Source organism: Notolabrus celidotus, unplaced genomic scaffold (genome assembly GCF_009762535.1).
Source record: "Notolabrus celidotus isolate fNotCel1 unplaced genomic scaffold, fNotCel1.pri scaffold_352_arrow_ctg1, whole genome shotgun sequence".
NCBI lineage: Eukaryota > Metazoa > Chordata > Actinopteri > Labriformes > Labridae > Notolabrus > Notolabrus celidotus.
Window position 1 is genome coordinate 1 of NW_023260180.1, and position 23,586 is coordinate 23,586.

Below are 23,586 nucleotides of genomic sequence, written 5' to 3' on the forward strand. Positions count from 1 at the left end.
TGTCAGTCTAAACCTATGGCAGCATAACTAAGACCTGGTCCAAGCCTGATCCAGCTCTAACTATAAGCTTTATCAAAAAAGAAAGTTTGAAGCCTACTCTTAAAAGTAGAGAGGGGGTCTGCCTCCCGGAGGTCTGCTCCTGAGGCCCTGTGAAGTACGGGGATGTTAGGATTGAGCCTCTTGAAACTCAACGTTACGTCCAGCTCTTAGTAAACGTTAGTAGGACCTGAAAATGATTCAAAGTAGTGAACTGGTGTAGGCGTGGCCATGATTAACTGTTTCACTGCTGGACTAAAGTTGTATGATTTAAAAGTGTGAGCTCATTCATGCTGCAGCTAGATCACAATTCAAAGCATACCCAAATAAATGACCCACATTTTAAATGACTTTTAAGGTTGTTTTGAGGGGAATTGAGAGAACCGTTTCCAGCTGTGATCAGGGTGGGGTTCTAATCCGACCTCTGAGCCCTTAAAACATCTGCCTTTAAAACTGAAACGGCTTCAGTGTCACAACACGAGAACTAGCGATGCCTAGAGAGAGTGTTGTTATCTGTCCGTCACAGCTCCCTGCAGCCGGCCTCGCTCTACCAGTCAAGCGTAAGTGTCAGTTGCTGTGTTTGGGCGGAGCTGCTGATAATGTTCCACTGTCGGTTTGATTTGGGCTTTATTAAGATTAGCAGCCTCCAGATGGCATTGCAGCTGTATGATGCATGCACATGTATAGTCTCCCCTGTTTGTTTCTGGAGCCAGTCGTCCACGGTCGCCATCTCAACTCAACTTTATTTATAAAACACCTTTCAGACATATTAACATGCAGCCCCCCAAAGTGCTTCACAAAATAAAACAGAGAATGAAAACAACAGCAGTGGTAGAATTATAAAAGGCATGATTATTAATAAAATACTTAAAGAATATAATTAAATCAACACAGTCAAATTAATAAAATATGTAAGAATGGAAAGAAAAGTTAGAAATAAGGTAGCATTAAAAAGATCAGATAAATATATATAAATAAATACATATATAGATAAATAAATATATATATAAATATTTAAATAATACACATATAAATAAATTAATAAATATATATAGAAATATAGAAATAAATAAATAAATAAATAAATAAATAAATACATATAGAAATATATAAATAAATACATAAAAAAATACATAAATAAATACATATATATATATATATATACATAAATATATAAATAAATACATAAATAAATGCATAAATAAATACATAAATAAATACATAAATAAATAAATATATAAATAAATACACATATAAATAAATATATATATATAAATACATAAATAATAAATACATATATAAATATATAAATAAATACATAAATAAATGCATAAATAAATACATAAATATATATATAAATACATAAATAAATACATATATAAATAAATAAATAAATATATAATACATAAATAATTACATTTTAATTAAATAAATAAATAAATAAATAAATAAATAAATAAATAAATAAATATAGAAATATAGAAAAAAATAAATAATCAAATAAGATAAATATATTTGATGCCTGAAAACGGTGGATTGCCCTCTCTCGGTGGGGAGCGAGACTTTGCCCCATGTGGGGGAGTTTAAGTATCTCAGGGTCTTGTTCCTGAGTGGGGGTAAAATGGAGTGTGAGATCCACAGGGGGATTGGTGCAGAGTCAGCAGTGATGTGGACGTTGTATCGGACCGTCGTGGTGAAGAGGGAGCTGAGCCGGAAGGGAAAGCTTTCAATGTACCAGTCGGTCTACGTTCCAACCCTCACCTGTGATCACGAGCTGTGGGTCATGACCCAAAGGATAAGATCTCAGATACAAGCGGCTGAAGTGAGCTTCCTCTGAAGGGGGTCTGGGCTCAGCCTCAGAGAGAGGGTCAGGAGCTCGGAGTAGAGCCGCTGCTCCCTCGTGTTGAAAGGAGTCAGCTGAGGTGGTTCGGGCATCTGATAAGGACCCCACCCGGACGCCTCCCTTTAGAGGTGTTCCGGGCACGTCCAACAGGGAGAAGGCCCCGGGGTAGACCCAGAATGCGGTGGAGGGATTATATCTCCCGCCTGGTCTTGGATCGCCTCGGGATTCCCCAGGAGGAGCTGGAAAGTGTTGCTGGGGAGAGGGATGTCTGGGTCGATCTGCTTGGACTGCTACCTCCGCGACCGGACCCAGGATAAGTGGAAGAAAATGGATGGATAGATAAATGTTAAAGCAATGATTATAATAATGACTCAACTTAACTTTGGTCAATCTAGTGGGACGCAAAGAGGTGGAGTCTGGCATTAGCCATGCCCCTAATTATGCAAAACATGCAAAAAGTAATGAGTTAACCCTTTAAAGACCTAGACAGCCGGCGGCGGCTACTTGTTCTATGTTTGATAACTTTTGAACCGCTAATCCTACCAACAATTCTCAGCTTTCCATTGATGCCACTTTGTCTCATTCAGCATATTCAGAAAAAAATCAGGAGAGTCTGGCGCCCCAAAAAACGGTCAAGATCTTTAAGGGTTAAATAATAAAATAATGTGTGTTGACAGAGAAATTAGCTCTTCAGACTTCAACTGTTTTTTGAACCAGGCTGTAAACAAGTTTATTTAAAGATCGTCCCTTAGAATGGGTGTGTATGTGGGTTCTGGTGTTTCTGCAGCCAGCCTCTAGTGGACGCTCGTGGAACTGCAGTTTTTAATACTTCTGTATGGGCTTCATATTTTAAGACCAGAGTTTACAGCTTGCTACTTGCTTGGTATTTTCTCTCACTGGACAAAGACTGCTTTGCTTCAAGCCTGTGAGGTAGTCTTTTCTTTTTAAGGAGCTGCAGCAGGAAGCAAACTCAAACCCTGGACTTTTTTTAGGCAGGTAGAAGTTTCTTCAAGTTCACAGAGGCTAAAGAAGTGCGTTTAGCGTGATAGCTGTCGATATTTTGAATACATTCTCAGTTTGTTTTCTAAGTTTCCTTCTCTCACATCCCCTCTCTCCTCTGACTCCGTCTCCCTTCATCACTCTCATATTTTGAGTGGCTGGTAAACAGGGTGTGTGTCTTTAAGCAGCTCAAACAGCAGAGCTTCTCTCTGTTTGTTCAGCCTGTCAATGAGTAAACCTTCACCAGGAAGAGCTCCTCGCATACCTGGACCTGAGCTCACAGCTGTGTGATCCATGGACACAGGTAGGCTCCACATATTTTAATCTGTGACTTTAGATCCTTTACAGCTGCTTATTATGCTTTAAGTACTGAGTCATGTTGATTTAGAGGATCAGTGTTGTTCTCCTGTCGTGCTGCTGTCTGATGTTTTTGAATAGGACTAATATGATACTAAAAATGTCTTAATTTTGATGATTTTGATGATTTTTTTTTGAGAGTAACAAGTGATGAAACAAACGTAGGTAAAGACAAGACACTTTGTTCACATGTGTTCGTGTAGGAGAGTGAGGATAGAGAGGTAGAAATGCAATGTAAACAATCAGAGGGATATAAAGGTATGTTACCTGCTATGTATTTTTCAAACTTGAAGATGCCACCTGATTGAATCAACAATCATGACATCATCGTCCAGTACTGACAGACAGGGTTTTCAGGAAGGCAGCAAAGGTCTCACAAGGTGCTGTTTGCTCTAATTTTAGAAACTCAAAGTGACCGTGTCCAGAAAAGGGGAGGAGCCTTATGTTAGCTTAGGTAGCAAGAAGCATGACTTGAATTGTTGCATCAATTGGGATACTTCATTAGGGCTGCAGAAGAACAGGCTCGGCGCTGATGGCCTAGCGGTCCACCAGCGCCCGGCGTATAGAGGCTACAGTCCTCGTCGCAGAGGTCGCCAGTTCGACTCCCAACCAGTCGACCATTTCCTGCATGTCTTCCCCCCCACTCTCTACTCCCCACATTTCCTGTCTCTCTTCAGCTTTCCTGACAAGAAAGGCAAAAAGCTTCAAATATACCTTAAAAAAAAAAGAGAAGAAGAAGAATCATGACATCATCGTCCAGTACTGACAGACAGGGTTTTCAGGAAGGCAGCAAAGGTCTCACAAGGTGCTGTTTGCTCTAATTTTGGAAACTCAAAGTGACCGTGTCCAGAAAAGGGGAGGAGCCTTATGTTAGCTTAGGTAGCAAGAAGCATGACTTGAATTGTTGCATCAATTGGGATGTTTCATTTGGCTGCAGAAGAACAGGCTCGGCGCTGATGGGCTAGCGGTCCACCAGCGCCCCGCGGATAGAGGCTACAGTCTTCGTCAACAAGTACATTTACAGGATTCGTGTGCCCAGCGAGTTATTCTGAGAGCTCAGGGTTTGCAGCCAATAAAACAGAAGCTGAATTCTCCCCCATGACCGACATCATGTTAAAGTTTAGAGCCCTATCTGTCTACATTACATTTGAGTAATAGCAAGCTAATAAGCTAGCCTTGATTACCAATAGCAATGTGTCTGGAGTGAATGAAGTGATTAACCACAGGACTATCTTATAAGGAATGTAAATAACCTGTTTTAAAAAAAGAGCAGCCAATGCGGAAGTGCCTTAAACTTGCATTCTTTGTAATGACCAGCAGGGGGCGACTCCACTGATTGCAAACAAGTTGTAGATGTATAGAACTTAATGAGGAGACAAGCTACTTCTAAGGTGTTTTATCCCCTCGACCATTTCCTGCATGTCTCCCCCCCCCCCCCACTCTCTACTCCCCACATTTCCTGTCTCTCTTCAGCTTTCCTGACAAGAAAGGCAAAAAGCTTCAAATATACCTTTAAAAAAAAAAAGAAAAGAAGAAGAGGGTGCAGAAGTTTGAAACTGAAGACGATAGTTTCAGACAGGAAATGTTCACTGAGGCGTTAAATCTACGAAGAAGTTAGCCCATTGTCTCAGAGATGTGTCTTCAGTTGCCCCCTGCTGGCTGTTAGAGAGAATGCAGGTTTAAGAAATTCACTTTAAGACAAGGAGGCTACATCCAGGCTCAATTTGGCACCAGAGTTACCACTCAGTCGAATTTCAAATGATACTTTTATTAATGTATGCCTTAAATCAGGGGTTCCCAAAGTGTGGGTCGGGACCCCCCGAGGGGTCGCGGGACACAAATGGAGGGTCGTGAGATGTCTTCAAGATTTTTTGATTTAGTAGATGTAATCTAAATTTGCTTATTTTACCAATTATTGTAAAAATATTGAACAAAAATGTTGTTACATTTTAAATAAAACCCTGCAAATAAGTACATTACATTAGTTTTCTGCCCCCCTGACTTCTAAAGTCAGGGTTAGGGTTAGCTAACGGCTAATTATGTGGGTAAACTAATTTTGAAGTTGAAGTAAATGAAGTATGAAGCAACATTTCATCACTTCGAGGGACAGTAGGGGTCACAAGCATAGACTGTATAAAACATGGACGTAGTGTCCGTGACGTCACCCGTCTGTTCCTGAGCGCTGTTTTGAAGCCATTCGACGGCGGCAGCCATATTGGAAATGCTGAACTCAACCAGGCAGAGTGTGACGTACAGGGGTGGAGTTTGAGCCTCCTAGCTAACAGCTATGTGTTCCTGTCTGGGAGTCAGGTCAGTCATGTCCGTACAGTGTGTGCCGATAGAGAGATTAGCTTTGTAGAGCCAAGCAGTTTTTTGAACCAGGCTGTTAACATGTTTATTAATGCTGCGGTGTTTCTGCAGCCAGCCTCAAGCAGATTTTCGATGTATTGCAGTTTCTAACACTTCCACATGGGCTTCATCGTTTGAGACCGGAGGTTGCCGCTTTGTCACAAGTCTTTGGCACCTATATTTTGGGGGTCGTGGGCCGAAAAGTTTGGGAACCCCTGCCTTAAAGGTGACATATCACGCTTTCTTCATCAACATATATTGGTCTAAGAGGTCCCCAAAACATGTCTTTAAAGTTTATGCTCAAAAAAACACTTTGAAATCAGATTCTGGTCTGCCTGAAAAACCCTCTTCTTCAGCCCTGCTCAGAACAGTCTGTTTTCTCTCTGACCACGCCCCCTCAGGAAGTGGGTGTGGCCTCCTCGGCTGTCCAGCACGTTGATCTAATGTTTACATGTTGGCTGAATATACACGGCTGCTCACAGACCCGCGTTACTTCAACCCCCCTGAATCTGATCCAGAATCTGATCCTGACGGAGAGGCGCCTGCAGCAGGACCTTTCTGAACCATTGGTCACAGATTTAGTGTTTCTTGTTGTTTTATTTGTCAGCATGTCGACGTGTGTCTTGGTACACAGCTACGACATGTAGCTATGTGGCTATGCTAACTAGCGCTAGCACTTATCCATGAAAACTAAAAATCCTCCACTAGATCTTCAAATCTGCAGACGTGGGGAGTCAAAGCGACCTTTGTGTTTATTAAGACAGCCTACAACTAGCATGCCTCCCTCCTAAGCTCCTTGTTAGCACACATGTGTGCAGGGAATGAAAAACGGAGGAGGGGTTGAGTTGTATTTTATACAGTCTATGGGCTGAACAAGCTCCGAGCTCTGACTTCCTGTTACAGACCGGATGGCGGGGGTTTGTAGACAGGGACACAGATTTCAGGGAGAGAACCATTAAAAAGTCCATTCTGCATGATGTGTCACCTTTAAATGACGGTCGTGTATCGTGTCTTAGCTGACTGTAGCACGCTCTGCAGCTCTACTACCTGGATGTAAAGGAGCACAGGTGATGATGTCATCAGGTAGTGGGCGTGGTTTGTCAGTATGTTGATCTAGTAAATGGAGGTAAAGTTGTATGTAGGCTGTGTCTGGTTAAACTGACATATAACCACTCCACCAGAGACATGAGGAACCAGCACAGGCATGAGGACGCTGACCTGCAGGGGGCGCTAGCTCCGCTGGTGGTAGACTCACTTAGGCTGTGTTTAGCCGTGTTAAATAAATTGTGCTGCGTTTCTGACTTCCTGTTGTTGTTTATTGTCTTATGAAGTTTATCTACACTATCTGGAAGAATCCTTGTTCCATGTTTGTTAGACTATCACAATTCGATGTCTCAAACTCCCTTATCTCTCTTTAACTTCCTCCCTGTGACACGTTCATTTCATAATCAGTAAAAACTTTGCTCACGTATCTTTTGCAGAAGTTTGGAACCCTCTGCATCCTCAGATCTTTAGAGTTCCTATCTTTTAACCTCTGTGTTATGAGGAAGAGCGTTCACCTCTGAGCTTAGAGTCTCGTGTTTCATCAGGAGAGGAGTCACTGTAGTCGTTTCGTGGTTATTTAAAGTTGTGGGAGCTGAATCTTAATATTTACTGGATGAATCTAAGAGTGGTGTGAAGAAACTGGACGAGTAAATCCCCCAAACTTTCCTGATGACCTGTAAAGTCTCTGACTGTGAGGAATCCCTCAGAGGACACACCTTTCCTCCTCCTGGGCCTCCTCGCTGTGACGATGAGCTTCATGTTTACTCTGCTGGTCTCGTGTTTGTTTGACAGGAGTCAGTCGGGATGGTTAAACTGCTGCTGCTTCAAATCTTGCTGAGCTGGAACTGAGAGAACAAGGTAAACACCTGGAACACTCCTCCATCTTGTTTGTTGAACAGGAACTGACATCATGAAACACACACACACACACTGAATCGCTTTGTCATCATTCATCCAGATTTTAATTCAAACACTCGACACCAGGCGTTTATTTTGCAGTTTAAAGTTTAAGTTTCCTCCTTTGTTTCTGAGGAGGAAAGCTGTTGAAGTTCTTCTTTATCTTCTGTGTGTTTTTAATCACATTCATAACTTCAAATATTTATTTAAAACTGCATCTGAAGGTTTACCCGTCCAGCTGTCACACACACAGAGTCTCTTGTTTCCATCACTATGTTTCCACATGAACTACTAAAATGCAAATGCAGCTTTAAACACACAGTTATTAAATATCTTATTTAATGCAAAGTATTTGATTCTGCTTTCATATTTGCTTCTGCGTGTTGCATTTTAACCTGCGTGTTGACAGAAACTGAACCCGCAGCCTGCAGCATGTTTTTATTTGATGTGCAGGAGAACGAGAGGCTCTCTTCCATAACCACTCTAAATTTAAAGGTGCAATGAGCAACTTTTAACTCACATCATCTTCTGAAACTGCTTCTAATAAAAGGCAGAAAATAAATCATTAATCTCTCTTGTTATTTTTCGGGGGAATTCAACATGAAGTGATTCAGGTTTTCGTGCTTCATCGTGCTTCCTGTAATGTTTAGTTTAGTTTAGTTTATTTATTATTCATTGTGTCGTGCACCTTAAAGGTGACATATCATGCAAAATTGACTTTTTAATGGTTCTTTACCTGAAATATGTGTTCCTGACTACAAACCCCCTGAGAATGAAAAGAATCCATTCTGCCCCTGTTCTGATTTCTCCACCTTTCTGTAAATGTGTGCTGAAACCAGCCGTTTCAGTTTTCAGTGTTTTTCATACGTCACAACGCCATCCGGTCTGTAACAGGAAGTCAGAGCTCGGAGCTTGTTCAGCCCATAGACTGTATAAAATACAACTCAACCCCTCCTCCGTTTTTCATTCCCTGCACACATGTGTGCTAACAAGGAGCTTAGGAGGGAGGCATGCTAGTTGTAGGCTGTCTTAATAAACACAAAGGTCGCTTTGACTCCCCACGTCTGCAGATTTGAAGATCTAGTGGATGATTTTTATTTATCATGGATAAGTGCTAGCGCTAGTTAGCATAGCCACATAGCTACATGTTGGTAGCTGTGTACCAAGACACACGTCGACATGCTGACAAATAAAACAACAAGAAACACTAAATCTGTGACCAATGGTTCAGAAAGGTCCTGCTGCAGGCGCCTCTCCGTCAGGATCAGATTCTGGATCAGATTCAGAGGGTTGAAGTAACGTGATCTCTGATTCAGCCAACATGTAAACATTAGATCAACGTGCTGGAGAGCCGAGGCACATCCACTTCCTGAGGGGGCGTGGTCAGAGAGAAAACAGACTGTTCTGATGAGGAATGAAGAAGAGGACTTTTCAGGCAGACCAAAATCTGATTTCAAAGTGTTTTTTTGAGCATAAACTTTAAAGACATGTTTTGGGGACCTCTTAGACCAATATATGTTGATGAAAAAAGCGTGATATGTCCCCTTTAAGTTGCCCAGCCCATATGGACTCACAAGACACTACCAAACAAAACAAAATAGGAGCAACAACAGAAGAAGAAAAAGAAAAATAGAAGAAAGAAGAGCAGTTACAATCCTGCACATGTCCAACAAAGACCTAATGTAATTCAAAAGCACAGAGGTACACTTCAGACATTTGGCAGTGACAACAACATAATCAGACATAGAGTGAGCTCCTACTCTGCTGAACAGCATTTAACACAAACTGAGTAAACTGAAACACTTTGTGAGTAAACAGGAAGTGAAGTCTGTCTTCATCAGACATGCAAAACAAATCAGGACAGTTTTCTGATATTTTGTTGAAAAGGAGGCACCTGAGATCATGATATTATGGACAGTAGAATAAAAAGTGCATTTCATTTTCAACTTCCTCCAGATCACACAGAGAACACTTTCTCTCCTCCTCTGGAACAGAGTGGAAGAGACCTGTTTCTAATGAGTAACCATGTGTTATTTAACCGTAGAGGTCAAAGTTAAAATAAACCAACTTCAAAAAGTTCCTGAAACAGGAAGTGCTCTCAAGTCTTTGGTGTTCAAAGGTTGATTTCTAGAAACACAGACGTGATCTCGGCAACGTCAAAAGAGTTGTTTTGATGCCAGATCAGTGTTCATTTCGTTTAACGAAATTATGACGATAAATGTTCATCAATGACTCATTTTTTCATGACGGAAACATGTGCTTTATGAACCAGCTCTCCTCACCTCCATGCATCTGTCTCATCTTCATTGAGGACTTTTACCCCCCGGTGTGCGTTAGTGACAAAGACACAACCGGGGGACGTCTGTTTAATATTTAAAGGTGACATATCATGCAGAATGTTCTTTTTAATTGGTTCTCTCCCTGAAATCTGTGTCCCTGTCTACAAACCCCCTGAAAAGTCAAAGACTCCATTCTGCCCCTGTTCTGATTTCTCCACCTTTCTGTAAATGTGTGCTGAAACCAGCCGTTTCAGTTTTCAGTGTTTTTCATACGTCACAACGCCATCCGGTCTGTAACAGGAAGTCAGAGCTCGGAGCTTGTTCAGCCCATAGACTGTATAAAATACAACTCAACCCCTCCTCCGTTTTTCATTCCCTGCACACATGTGTGCTAACAAGGAGCTTAGGAGGGAGGCATGCTAGTTGTAGGCTGTCTTAATAAACACAAAGGTCGCTTTGACTCCCCACGTCTGCAGATTTGAAGATCTAGTGGAGGATTTTTATTTATCATGGATAAGTGCTAGCGCTAGTTAGCATAGCCACATAGCTACATGTTGGTAGCTGTGTACCAAGACACACGTCGACATGCTGACAAATAAAACAACAAGAAACACTAAATCTGTGACCAATGGTTCAGAAAGGTCCTGCTGCAGGCGCCTCTCCATCAGGATCAGATTCTGGATCAGATTCAGAGGGTTGAAGTAACGCGGGTCTGTGAGCAGCCGTGTATATTCAGCCAACATGTAAACATTAGATCAACGTGCTGCACAGCCGAGGAGGCCACACCCACTTCCTGAGGGGGCGTGGTCAGAGAGCTCATTCTCATTTAAAGGCACAGACACAGAAAACAGCCTGTTCTGAGCAGGGCTGAAGAAGAGGGGTTTACAGGCAGACCAGAATCTGATTTCAAAGTGTTTTTATGAGCAATAAACTTTAAAGACATGTTTTGGGGACCTCTTAGACCAATATATGTTGATGAAAAAGAGCAGAATATGTCACCTTTAATGTTTCACGTTGTTGCCGTGGTTACCGTAAAAAGCTCGGCGTCTACAGCTTGATTTAATCCAGTTTGGTGAAACATCAGACACATTCAGTAAGTTTGGATCAACTCCTCGTCATCAAAGATGAAGATGTATTTCAGAGTGCCGTGAACTGACCAACTGTCCAGTGCGCCTGTCACTGCAGGTGCATTCAGGGACCGTCATAAATGTGCAATACAGTCCTTTCATGGCATTTTTACTGTGAGTCAAGAGAATCTAAATACAGTCACAGGGCCAGGCTGAATTATTTAACTTCAGATATTACACAAAGTGTTAAAGGAGTGTTGATGATTTGAACTCTTGGTATAACCCTGATACTGATATCTGATCCACTACATGAATTATTTAAAGAGTGAAGATGTTTCATCAAAAATCAAAGACTAACATGTTTTGAGTTTTTACTATAAAGGGCTGAAAAGACTCAAATGTGACTAAAACTAACAGACATGTTCGTCTAAAGACTAAATCTAAAGTAGCTGCCAAAATGAACACAAGGTTGAAACGCTGACTCTAACCCTTAAAGTAAAAGATCTGGATCTCTGGCAGCTCTCACATTCCAGATGATGAATAAGTTATCTAAGAAATGCCTCTCATTCATCTCTGGCCGCAGGTCAGGCGTGTTTGTTCATGGTTGTGTCCGGTGACCACACCATCAGTAAATTTAAACTGAGTCACAATCTTGAGATAGCGAGTCCACACCGAGGTCACCCTCCGTGTGACTCACCTGTTCACTCCACGCCTTCCTCTCTCCTCCTCCTCCTTCTCCTCATCATCTCTGCTTCCTCTCGCCCTCGCAGTGATCATGGCTGCGGTCGGAGCAGAGGTCACCGGGTCGCCGCTCTTCCTCTCCTCAGGAGTGGTCGGCTTCTTCATCCTCCTGCTGCTGCTCTCCATCTTCCTCACTGCTCTCTGCAGCGACTGTGGCAGGTAGGATAAAGACAGCTTCTGCTTCTTTTATTCTGTGTGAATATTAAGGATGTGACAAAACTTCACAAGAGACAAGTTAGACGTGAATCTCTTGCTACTCTTCTGTGAACAGCAGAGGGCGCTGTCTGACTTCTCTTATGCCCCGAGCTGATCAGACGTTCAGACATGGCTGCAGCAGGTGAAAGTTTTGCAGTTGATGCACCGCTAGTGTTTTCCAAATGTCGCCGATACGTAGGAGGCGCTATGGAGAACATGTGTCCAGAACTTTTGCATATTCCTGTTTTATGCATGTTGGATTCAAATCTGTTATTTATGAAGTAGAAGAAAATCCCTCCCACGCTCTGCAGGTCACAGAGAGAGAGAGCTGCGGTAACAGACAACAAACTCATGGTGGTATCAGAGGAGAAAGTAACGAGTGATGCCTCTAACTCTTAAAAGAAAGCAGAGAGAGTCTTGTTGAATCTGGTTGAATGACAGAAAAGGTGTCTTGGTTGTTTTGTTCTCCAGACGTTCGTTTGAGCTTCGAGAGCCGGACGACAAAAACCCTTCAGCTCTGATACGAGTGGTGAGAGACCTCTGACCTTTAAGCCTCTGACCTTTGACCTCTCAGATGAAGAAACAATCATCTTAAAGGACAGAATATTAAATAAACATAATGTTGATCGACAGGTGAAGCTGGAGGAGGCCATGGTGGCGAGAGAGAATCCCATGATCAGCGAGATCCGGAACGATGAGAAAGGTGAGTTTAAGCTTCTGGAATATTCTGGACTCAACAATTCAAAGCATGCTGTCCTGTGGGATTATTTTAATTTACCATCTATTGGCTCATGAATAAATTCTTAATACCTTCTGGAATACACTTTACTCAGGCGCTGGAATAAAAACTGTGTTTGGCTCACCCTGAAAACTTTGTGACGTCTTTATCTGAGGGGGAAAACTTCCTGCAGTGATGTGTGAACAACACCTGCAGAGAGTAGAGAGGCAGAAATGGAAGGAATCTGAAATGTACTTGAAGTTCTGAGTTGGATAAATATTCCCAAATATCCCAGACAGCATTAATGTGTGAAGTGATTCTGACTCTTGTTTCTGCAGCATCTTTTGATGATGGTCCCTGCACGTTGCTGTGCAGAGGGGCTTGTGATTATGAGAACATAATAATAATAATAATAATAATAATAATAATAATAATAATAATAATAATACATTTATTTATATAGTGAAAGGACTGATTTTAAAAACTGCTCTAAAATGTTACTCAATAACAGTAACAGTGAGTGGAAGTATTGATCTTTACCAGTGTGTGTGTGTGTGTGTGTGTGTGTGTGTGTGTGTGTGTGTGTGTGTGTGTGTGTGTGTTTCAGACTTTAAACCGACAGCTGAAATGCCCACAGTTCCCACCGTGTCCACAGTGTCCTTCGTTGCATTGAGGAACCACATGGGGGCGCCACAGAACCACCAAGGTCAGTCAGCAGGAGTGCTAGATATAAAACTACCAGGGGTGTGACACCTGACAGGCTTCAGTGTGTGTGTTAGTGTGTGTTAGTGTGTGTTAGTGTGTGTTAGTGTGTGTTAGTGTGTGTTAGTGTGTGTGTTAGTGTGTGTTAGTGTGTGTAGTGTGTGTTAGTGTGTGTTAGTGTGTGTTAGTGTGTGTTAGTGTGTGTTAGTGTGTGTAGTGTGTGTTAGTGTGTGTTAGTGTGTGTTAGTGTGTGTTAGTGTGTGTTAGTGTGTGTTAGTGTGTGTTAGTGTGTGTGTTTGTGTGTGTGTTAGTGTGTGTTAGTGTGTGTTAGTGTGTTAGTGTGTGTTTGTGTGTGTTAGTGTGTGTTAGTGTGTGTTAGTGTGTGTTTGTATGTGTGTTAGTGTGTGTTAGTGTGTGTTAGTGTGTGTTAGTGTGTGTTAGTGTGTTTAGTGTGTGTTAGTGTGTGTTAGTGTGTGTTAGTGTGTGCGTGTTAGTGTGTGTTAGTGTGTGTTAGTGTGTGTTAGTGTGTGTGTTTGTGTGTGTGTTAGTGTGTGTTAGTGTGTTAGTGTGTGTTAGTGTGTGTCAGTGTGTGTGTGTTAGTGTGTGTTAGTGTGTGTTAGTGTGTGTTAGTGTGTGTTAGTGTGTGTGTTAGTGTGTGTGTTAGTGTGTGTTAGTGTGTGTCAGTGTGTGTGTGTTCGTGTGTGTTAGTGCGTGTTAGTGTGTGTGTTAGTTTGTGTTAGTGTGTGTTAGTATGTGTTAGTGTGTGTTAGTGTGTGTGTTAGTGTGTGTGTTAGTGTGTGTCAGTGTGTGTGTGTTAGTGCGTGTTAGTGTGTGTGTTAGTGTGTGTTAGTGTGTTAGTGTGTGTTAGTGTGTGTGTTAGTGTGTGTCAGTGTGTGTGTTAGTGTGTGTTAGTGTGTGTGTTAGTGTGTGTTAGTGTGTGTTAGTGTGTGTTAGTGTGTGTGTTAGTGTGTGTTAGTGTGTGTGTTAGTGTGTGTGTTAGTGTGTGTCAGTGTGTTAGTGTGTGTTAGTGTGTTAGTGTGTGTCAGTGTGTTTGTGTGTGTTAGTGTGTTAGTGTGTGTTAGTGTGTGTTAGTGTGTGTTAGTGTGTGCTAGTGTGTGTTAGTGTGTTAGTGTGTTAGTGTGTGTTAGTGTGTGTTAGTGTGTGTTAGTGTGTGTTAGTGTGTGTTAGTGTGTGTCAGTGTGTGTTAGTGTGTGTGTTAGTGTGTGTTAGTGTGTGTTAGTGTGTGTTAGTGTGTGTGTTAGTGTGTGTTAGTGTGTGTTAGTGTGTGTTAGTGTTTGTGTTAGTGTGTGTTAGTGTGTGTTAGTGTGTGTGTTAGTGTGTGTTAGTGTGTGTCAGTGTGTGTTAGTGTGTGTTTGTGTGTGTTAGTGTGTGTTAGTGTGTGTTAGTGTGTTAGTGTGTGTGTTAGTGTGTGTTAGTGTGTGTTAGTGTGTGTGTTAGTGTGTGTTAGTGTGTGTTAGTGTTTGTGTTAGTGTGTGTTAGTGTGTGTTTGTGTGTGTTAGTGTGTGTTAGTGTGTGTTAGTGTGTGTTAGTGTGTGTTAGTGTGTGTCAGTGTGTGTTAGTGTGTGTGTTAGTGTGTGTTAGTGTGTGTTAGTGTGTGTGTTAGTGTGTGTTAGTGTGTGTTAGTGTTTGTGTTAGTGTGTGTTAGTGTGTGTTAGTGTGTGTTAGTGTGTGTTTGTGTGTTAGTGTGTGTTAGTGTGGGTTAGTGTGTGTGTGAGTGTTTCTCTCTCTTACCTGATAAATAAAATCTCATCCCTCACAAGACAATAAAGAAATTCTGAGCAGGCAGGATGTGTGTGTGTGTGTGTGTGTGTGTGTGTGTGTGTGTGTGTGTGTGTGTGTGTGTGTGTGTGTGTGTGTGTGTGTGTGTGTGTGTGTGTGTGTGTGTGTGTGTGTGTGTCCTCAGATATTCAGACCAATGGGAGCACAGTGATGGAGAAGACAGGGATTGATCCTGGGGCTGCTGGAGGTTCTCTCATTAACATCTTTCATCCTGTTAATCAGAGAAAATAAAATGATTGCTTATTGAATTGATTTGAGTTAATACGACAACAAACACATTTTAATGTATTATTTTTATTATAAGAAAAAATATACTAAATATCTAATTAAACTTAAACATGTCTTTGACAACGTTACAAGCCAGGAATAAAACTTGAATTACTTAAAATAAATTCTAAAAAAGCTCAGATGGGGTAAGAATAATTTAATAATTAAACTTCTTAAACTAAAAAATATTCTTATTTTAAGAAACCTAATAAATAAACTTTTTTTGACCCCATTATCAGACTTTTTTACTCTTTATTATAAACTGGTCTGATCTTATTTAAGTCTTGAAATGAAACATTTATGTGAACTCCTCAGGTCTGTGGGGTTTATTTTCAGTCTAATGAGACATTTTATCACTTGACAAAAATTGCAATATTTTTATATTTTATGTAAAACCTTATAAAACCTTTGACTTTATATTGATTTGTATGTGTTTTCGTGCATTCAGAGTCAAACCCTGAGGAGGAAATCTCTGTGTCGTTCACTCCCTGGAGGAGCCACCTGAGGGCGCCGCAGAGCCAAGGTCTGTGTTCAAGATTTATGATATCAAAATTAGAAATGCTCAAGAAATTCACTGATCACAGCTTTACTGGGTTGTGATTTAATCGATCAGGTCCATCAGTATAAAATATATATATTTGTTCCTAAAAGTAAAAACAAAAAATGTAATAATGTGTTTAAAGCTTCTTTAAATTCAATATTTGTTCCTTTTTTCTATAATCCAACAACATTTTGAGTGTGTCCTTTTTAGGCTGAAATATTCTACTGAAGGGATTATTTAATATTTTCTGATACTTCATGGTCATCTCAACAAATCAGGGTGATGTGATTCTATTTATTAAATATTCAAAATTTTTAATGTTTGAAAATGTAAAAGAGGAGCTGCTCATGAGGGTGGATATGTACTTTATAAAAGTCATAAAGTAAAGGAATTTAGGAGGTAAAAAGAAGATGTGATGAAAGTGAAAATTTGCAGGGAGACACAAGAAAATGTTAAAAAATATATATATATACCAGATAAAATAATAGAATTAAAAAGGAAAAATAATAAGATAATATAAGATAAATAAATTGATGCAGATAAATAAAATAAATAAGCTAAATACAATTATGCACAAAATTAAATAAAAGAAAATAAGATAAAAAGTGATAAAATGATTGATAAAGATAAGGACAATAAAATAAGATGCAGAAAAATAAATAAAGATAAATAAGGTAAACAAAATGATGCATTAAAATAAATAAAAACAAGATCAATACAATTATGCAGAACAAATAATAAAATTAAATTAAATGAAAAAATAAAATACTTGAAAAACAAGATCAATAAATTGATGCAGAAAAATAATTAAAATAGATAAAATAAATAAAATAAAGATAAACAAAGATAAATAAATAAAATAAAATAAAATGAAAAAATAAAATATTTGAAAAACAAGATCAATACAATTAAGCAGAAAAATAAATTAAATAAAATAAAGTGAAAAAATAAAATACTTGAAAAACAAGATCAATATTATGATGCAGAAAAATAAATAAAATAAATAAAATAAATAAAATAAAGATAAACAAAGATAAATAAAGATAAACAAAGATAAATAAAGATAAACAAAGATAAATAAAGATAAACAAAGATAAATAAAGATAAACAAAGATAAATAAAGATAAACAAAGATAAATAAAGATAAACAAAGATAAATAAAGATAAATAAAGATAAATAAAGATAAACAAAGATAAATAAAGATAAACAAAGATAAATAAAGATAAATAAAGATAAATAAAGATAAACAAAGATAAATAAAGATAAACAAAGATAAATAAAGATAAACAAAGATAAATAAAGATAAATAAAATGATGCAGAAAAATAAAATAAATAAGCTAAATACAATTATGCACAAAATTAAATAAAAGAAAATAAGATAAAAAGTGATAAAATGATTGATAAAGATAAGGACAATAAAATAAGATGCAGAAAAATAAATAAAGATAAATAAGGTAAACAAAATGATGCATTAAAATAAATAAAAACAAGATCAATACAATTATGCAGAACAAATAATAAAATTAAATTAAATGAAAAAATAAAATACTTGAAAAACAAGATCAATAAATTGATGCAGAAAAATAATTAAAATAGATAAAATAAATAAAATAAAGATAAACAAAGATAAATAAATAAAATAAAATAAAATGAAAAAATAAAATATTTGAAAAACAAGATCAATACAATTAAGCAGAAAAATAAATTAAATAAAATAAAGTGAAAAAATAAAATACTTGAAAAACAAGATCAATATTATGATGCAGAAAAATAAATAAAATAAATAAAATAAATAAAATAAAGATAAACAAAGATAAATAAAGATAAACAAAGATAAATAAAGATAAACAAAGATAAATAAAGGTAAACAAAGATAAATAAAGATAAACAAAGATAAATAAAGATAAATAAAGATAAACAAAGATAAATAAAGATAAACAAAGATAAATAAAGATAAACAAAGATAAATAAAGATAAATAAAGATAAATAAAGATAAACAAAGATAAATAAAGATAAACAAAGATAAATAAAGATAAACAAAGATAAATAAAGATAAACAAAGATAAATAAAGATAAATAAAATGATGCAGAAAAATAAATAAAATAAATAAAATAAAGATAAACAAAGATAAATAAAGATAAATAAAATGATGCATGAAAATAAATCAAATAAAAGACAAACAGGACTAAATGTAATGGTATAATATCTGAAATCAGTTCATCTTGACCTGATTAATGTGTCTCTGTGAACAGACGTTAACGGCTACACCCCTCCGGACTCCCCCCACATCTACAACACCATCGGAGGAGGGCGGGGCAACGGCGGCGGTGATACTAACGCGACAGCACCAACCACCAATCACCATCCAGCTCAGGAGCTCGAGGACGATCTCTCTGAAGCGGCCGATGATTGGAGAGTCGACGTTAAAGAAGTGTACGCACGAGTCAGCAAGCCGGCGAGGCTGACCACGCCCACTGAACACCACACACCTGAGGAGGCACAGGCGGAGGCGAGGGAAGGGGCGGAGTCATCGCCTCCACTGCCGGAGAGGAGGACAGCCGTTGAGGGATGATGAGGAGGATGATGAAGGATAAGAGACAAAGTATGGAGGACTGAAGCTGGAGGATGGAGAATGAAAGACGTAGCTCTTAAACTTCACATCACAAACATTTCACATCACGTTTCATATTTCAGACTCTCCGCTGCTCTCGGGTCTTTTCTTTAACAATCAAAATGTTAAATTTCTGCTGAAAGAGATTCCAAAGCAGTCGACCTTTAGTCACCTTTAAATTGTTTAACAGTATTTATACTTTTATATGAACACTTAGAGATTATATTAGGATTGGTTTCTGGTGCAGACGAATGCAGTGACTGTTTTTAAATCTCTAATCTCAGAGACAAATCTGAACTTCATGCTTCCTTTGTCTTAAATATTTGATTAAATAAAGATTATGTGACTAAAGTGATGATCTCTGCATCCCAAGTGTTAATCTGCTGGAATTTAAATTCAATGAAAATCTGACTTTAAGAGCTCCTCCAAAACGACGCCCCCCCCCCCCCCCCCCGCTCACATGTACGAGCGCCGCTGATTCATGACCATATGATGGTGACTGATTCCAAACCGGTCCTCACCAAAACATTCTCATAGTGAAAGTTAAAAACACAAACAAACATGGCTGCTGTTAGCACTCACAACTGTCATGCTAGCATTATCCAGTTGTCCTGGTGACACGATATCAGGAGAAAAGTTATAACACATATATAACACTGTAACAGCTCTACTGTTTGTTAAACCTGTTCAGTGTAGATGTTCTTAATTCCTACAGTGTTGACAGTCAGTGAAGGCATCAGGAGAGGTGTAGAGTGTGTGAGCGGGAGAGAGGAGAGACAAGAGGAGAAGTTCTTCATTCATTCAAACATTGATTGTTGCTTTGTTGGTTGTCGTGGTAACGGCCGACAGTGACCGGTTATTAAAGATCAACGTGTTCACGGACGGACGCTACAGTACATCTACATTTCTGTAGGACTTACTGAATGTCATTCATTCTTCTGCTTGTCAGAGCCCCCGTGGTGAGAGCTTTTTAGACTCTGATCCGGACTACAGTCCTGAGCAAAGACCCTCATGGGGTCAGAGGGGACAGGCCCGAGGTGGAGCGAGAGGGGCAGTCAGTAGAGTCAGGGGAAGCAGAGGCAGGAGACGGGGGGTGAACACCGGGGACATGTACGCTCTGCAGGAGGCGGGCAGAACGGCAGGACGGGATCTGATTGGTTTAAAATTTTGGCACTCAAAAACGGTGATTGGTTGGTGTTTTCCCAGGTTTACTCCGGCTGTAGAGAGCAGCTTTTTTTACCTCTTTTTTAAGAACACATTGGGCCCGATCTACTAAAGGTCTGCGTGTATAAAAACACGTGCAAACTTGATAGCACACGCAAAGCTGACGTACTAACCGGGAGCACCGAGGATTGCGTCTTTCAAATGAGCAAAATAGCACTCGTAAATCATTTAGCGTGTTTGCCTTCATGAATATGCAGAATACATGTAGATCATCAGGACGCGCAAAATACTTGGAGGAGGAGATGCAAATGTAATGTAATGTAATGTAAATGTACTCACCACTGTCTGGACGAGCCTTAAGCTCCACAGACTTGTCCACGATGCACTGTATGTCCATTTTCTTTGATCTGTCATTCTCAATAGATAACATGACATGTCCACTCAGTCTCTCCTGTCCCATCGTGCTCATCAAGGGGTTCTTAGTTAGTTTTAACTTGGAGAATGAGCGCTCACTGAGCTGCACCAGGCAGCTCTGTGTAACTCCTCATCTCGTGCTTGCAGCAGTGTGTTGGGGTGAATTGACTCAAACATGTTCCCAGTTCCATTTCAGCTGGTGAATCTTTGGGACAGTTGCTGGATGATGATATCAGGCATTAAAAACGTTCACCTGAAAGTTGCTCCCTGGGACAGTGAGGCGACTGTCTTCATCCAAGTGACGCCTAACTTTTCTAGAGCAAGAGTGTCAGACTAAGCCTCATCAAATCGCTCTCTAAACTCCATCAAAACACTGATTGAGTTTTGGAGTAGAGTAGATGTGTTTATTTCATCGGCAGATCTTCTGTTTTTTCTCACATCATTCACCTTTTCACAGATGGCCTCCCACATCGTGTTTCTAACACTGAGATGTCTCTGCTGGAGTTCACTGATGTGTTTATTTCCCTCCTCCACAAAGATCTCCAACGCCATGGCTTCAAACTTCATTTATACATTTTAACTCTCCATGGTGACAGCTGATAGCACACGCAAAATCCTCATTCAAGGGCGGTCCGCACCATTTTTGCACTCGTTATCATTTGCGCACGCGGTCTTAGTAGATCACCCACAACACGCCCAGAAATAACACCTGCAAAATTATTATTTGCACACGCAAATTAGCGCCCGTTATTTGGGATCTTAGTAGATCAGGCCCATTATGTATTGATTACCATCAGGACATAAAGATCATTTTAACCAGTAGGGGAGAGTGGGGTAAGATGAGCCAATTTTTACTTATGTTGCTCTCTAGGCTAGAAATAAATAGACAGAAGTACACTTAAAACATATAATATATTTCAGGATGTTTCCTATCAATTGCAATTGTAAAAATGCTTCTAGTACAAAGAACCCTGAAAACATGACTTCCCAAAAAAAAGTGTAACTGTGGCTCAACTTGCCCCAGGTTAGGGGTAAGTTGATCCAAGTCAGTGGGTAAGTTGAGCCATCATGAGGTAAATTGACCTTCTGATTTTTTTAGTTTAAACCTGAGCCATCTCGACCTAAAACAATATAATTCATACTATCAAGTTATAAGTTAGCCTTTGCAGACTTTCAGAATCATGTCATTTCATGCACACCCTACCTGCTAAACCCTTTTCGTTCCAGTTATTGGGTACAGGAATGTTGTTCCTCTCTGCTAGTTCTAATGCCAGTTCACAGCATTTCTTTGGAGTAAGGCCGTGGAACTGCTCAGCTAGCTTTTTTATGTGGTCTGCTAGATCCTTCTCCACCTCCTTTGTGAAGACCCTCTTTGCTTCAGCTGTTCCACTGTACCCTACTGATTTTACTTCCTTTACCTCCTTCTTTTTTATGTATCTCCGCAGGGTTGACCTGTCAACATTTCTGTCTTTAGCCACTGATCTGATGGATTTTCCACCCTTGACATCAGCTGCTGCTCTCTCCATCTCTTCAAGGGGTGTTGAGCCCCAGTTGGTCTTTCTTTTGTAGCTCCTTGGCATGATAGCTTTTCTAAAATGTTTAAAACCAACTTTACTTAACTTCAGTGCATGGTGGCGAGGTAAATTGAACCAGTGGCTCAATTTACCCCACAGCATATGGCTCATTTTGCCCCATAGACGCCATTTTGGAAAAAACAGCCTAGCTAAGCCATTTGGGCTAATCTTTAGCTAAATGCTTCACTTGGTTTTATACGTTAGCAAATCACCAACATGCATAATATGCATTTTTAGACCTATATACATTTGCTTTGAAATAATATTCATTATAGCTGACATGCAGAAAATTTACTTCGACTAGTAAAAACATGTTTTTTGTGAAAAAAAAATACCAACCAATTGTCCCATGTGCTTCTCTTGAACAGTGCCAGGAACAAATGATGGGTGCTTCCTGAATTTATGGTCACATGACAACAAATGTACACAGTTGCCTAGAAACAAGGGGTGGGTCAACTTACCCACTGGCTCATCTTACCCCACTCTCCCCTGTAACAAAAAGTGGATCTGAATCTGAACACCAACCCCAGCTTTAAAGTGGCCGTGTATTAGACTCTTGAGAGATCTGCGTGTGAATATCTCCTTCTTGATCTTATTGAATAACCACTGAAGTCCTCGCAGACAGTCTGGCCTGCGTCAGAGATGTCTCTCGGTGCTCGCGGTGACAGACTTCTTGTGAAACCTTCTCCTGCTGATTTTTACGGTGGTTGTGCAGATATTTTCATCCTCTCTCTTTTTAATCTGTGACTCCTGGAAAAACTAAATTCCTCTTGGCTTGTAAAAAACAGTTTCTGCTCTCGTCTTTAAATACAGAGAATAAAAAAAACAGATGGTGTTAAAAGTGAACTCTTGCAGTGCGACATGAAATCATTTCATCAGCTCATGTGAAAGTTCATCAGCAGATTTATGAGGGGTGGATGCCAGGTCGGGACAAAGCTTCAGTATTTCGAAAGACTCAGTGAGTCAGATGATGATGACGCCAAACTGCAAGTCACCATGTCCTGTTTCTCAGTGTGTGTTTGTGTGTGTGTGTGTGTGTTTGATTAACTGAGTCATGTATCAGCCAAAAGTTTAGCAGCACGTTCAGCACGTCTCCCCACTGAGACGTCAGCAGTCTGTACAGTGTGTACAGTACAGTGTGTGTACAGTCTGTGTGTGCAGGGTGAACTCACAGCTGTCAGGAAGAGGAGGAGGAAACATCACTTCTTCTTCTTCTCTGGTTTTTAACACGCTGAGGTCGAGCTCTCTTCTTCTCCCAAAGTGGGAAAGAACATTTATTTTTGGAGCGACCTGATGAGCTCCAAACAATCAGTGATGTTTGCTCACTGCTGCACACAGTCTGCGCCCTGATAAAGTGATGTAATCATCAGCTGATCAAACAGCTGGGAGAGGCATCATGGGTGATTTGATCCCAGAGATGAAACAAAGGACAAACACATGAGCTGCGTCTCATGTCTGCACCGAACAGTCAGGACAGTCAGTGTACGTTTGAAGGTTCAGTTTGGAGCGTAAGAGACTGTTTTTTTCCCTCTCTGCTTTTTGCAGACGATGTGGTTCTGTTGGGTTCTTCGAGCCGTGACCCCCAGCAGGCATTGGGGCGGTTTGCAGCTGAGTGCGAAGCGGCCGGGTTAAGAAAATAAAATAAAATAAAATAAAAATAAAATAAAATAAAATCAAGTAAAAATAAAATAAAATATGGTAACTATTACAGATATATACACACTATGTACACTTCTATCTGATAAATAGATAAGGTAAGTTATTGCATGATAAAAATGTAACACCAGGTTATTTAAACAAACATACACAGTATGAAGAACAGTAGGATTCAGATGGATACAGTAGTTATTTGTGAATGTGCAGAGTCACATAGTAACTTCCATGTAGTGGAATGAAAGATGAGAACAGATGATTAACGGGACACAGCAGTGCTGGTGTTAAACAGTCTGATTGCAGATGGGATGAAGGACCTGCGGTAGAGCTC

General features: G+C 39.7%; 2 protein-coding genes across 4 annotated transcripts; one reads left to right on the forward strand and one right to left on the reverse strand.

Annotated features, from left to right (window-relative positions):
* Positions 1-2,848: 2,848 nt before the first annotated feature.
* On the forward strand, positions 2,849-18,808 carry si:ch73-204p21.2. 3 transcript variants are annotated; one of them, XM_034679151.1, is made up of 9 exons: positions 2,849-3,182; positions 7,421-7,486; positions 11,642-11,771; positions 12,279-12,336; positions 12,441-12,510; positions 13,133-13,231; positions 15,152-15,214; positions 15,743-15,817; positions 18,092-18,808. In XM_034679151.1, the coding sequence occupies exons 3-9, from the start codon at positions 11,647-11,649 to the stop codon at positions 18,409-18,411; spliced, it is 810 nt and encodes a 269-aa protein (XP_034535042.1). In that variant the 5' UTR covers positions 2,849-3,182; positions 7,421-7,486; positions 11,642-11,646; the 3' UTR covers positions 18,412-18,808. The 3 variants fall into 3 exon arrangements, with proteins under 3 accessions (XP_034535042.1, XP_034535044.1, XP_034535043.1); XM_034679153.1 differs by lacking the exon at positions 15,152-15,214; XM_034679152.1 differs by lacking the exon at positions 2,849-3,182 and having other exon boundaries at positions 6,970-7,486.
* Positions 18,809-21,212: 2,404 nt separating this feature from the next.
* Positions 21,213-21,974, reverse strand: zgc:113274 (uncharacterized protein LOC552925 homolog). Its single transcript, XM_034679150.1, has 2 exons — positions 21,942-21,974; positions 21,213-21,618 (listed from the first exon to the last, which is right to left on the reverse strand). Exon 2 carries the CDS (start codon positions 21,606-21,608, stop codon positions 21,213-21,215), a length of 396 nt encoding a protein of 131 aa, XP_034535041.1. The 5' UTR covers positions 21,609-21,618; positions 21,942-21,974.
* Positions 21,975-23,586: the final 1,612 nt, after the last annotated feature.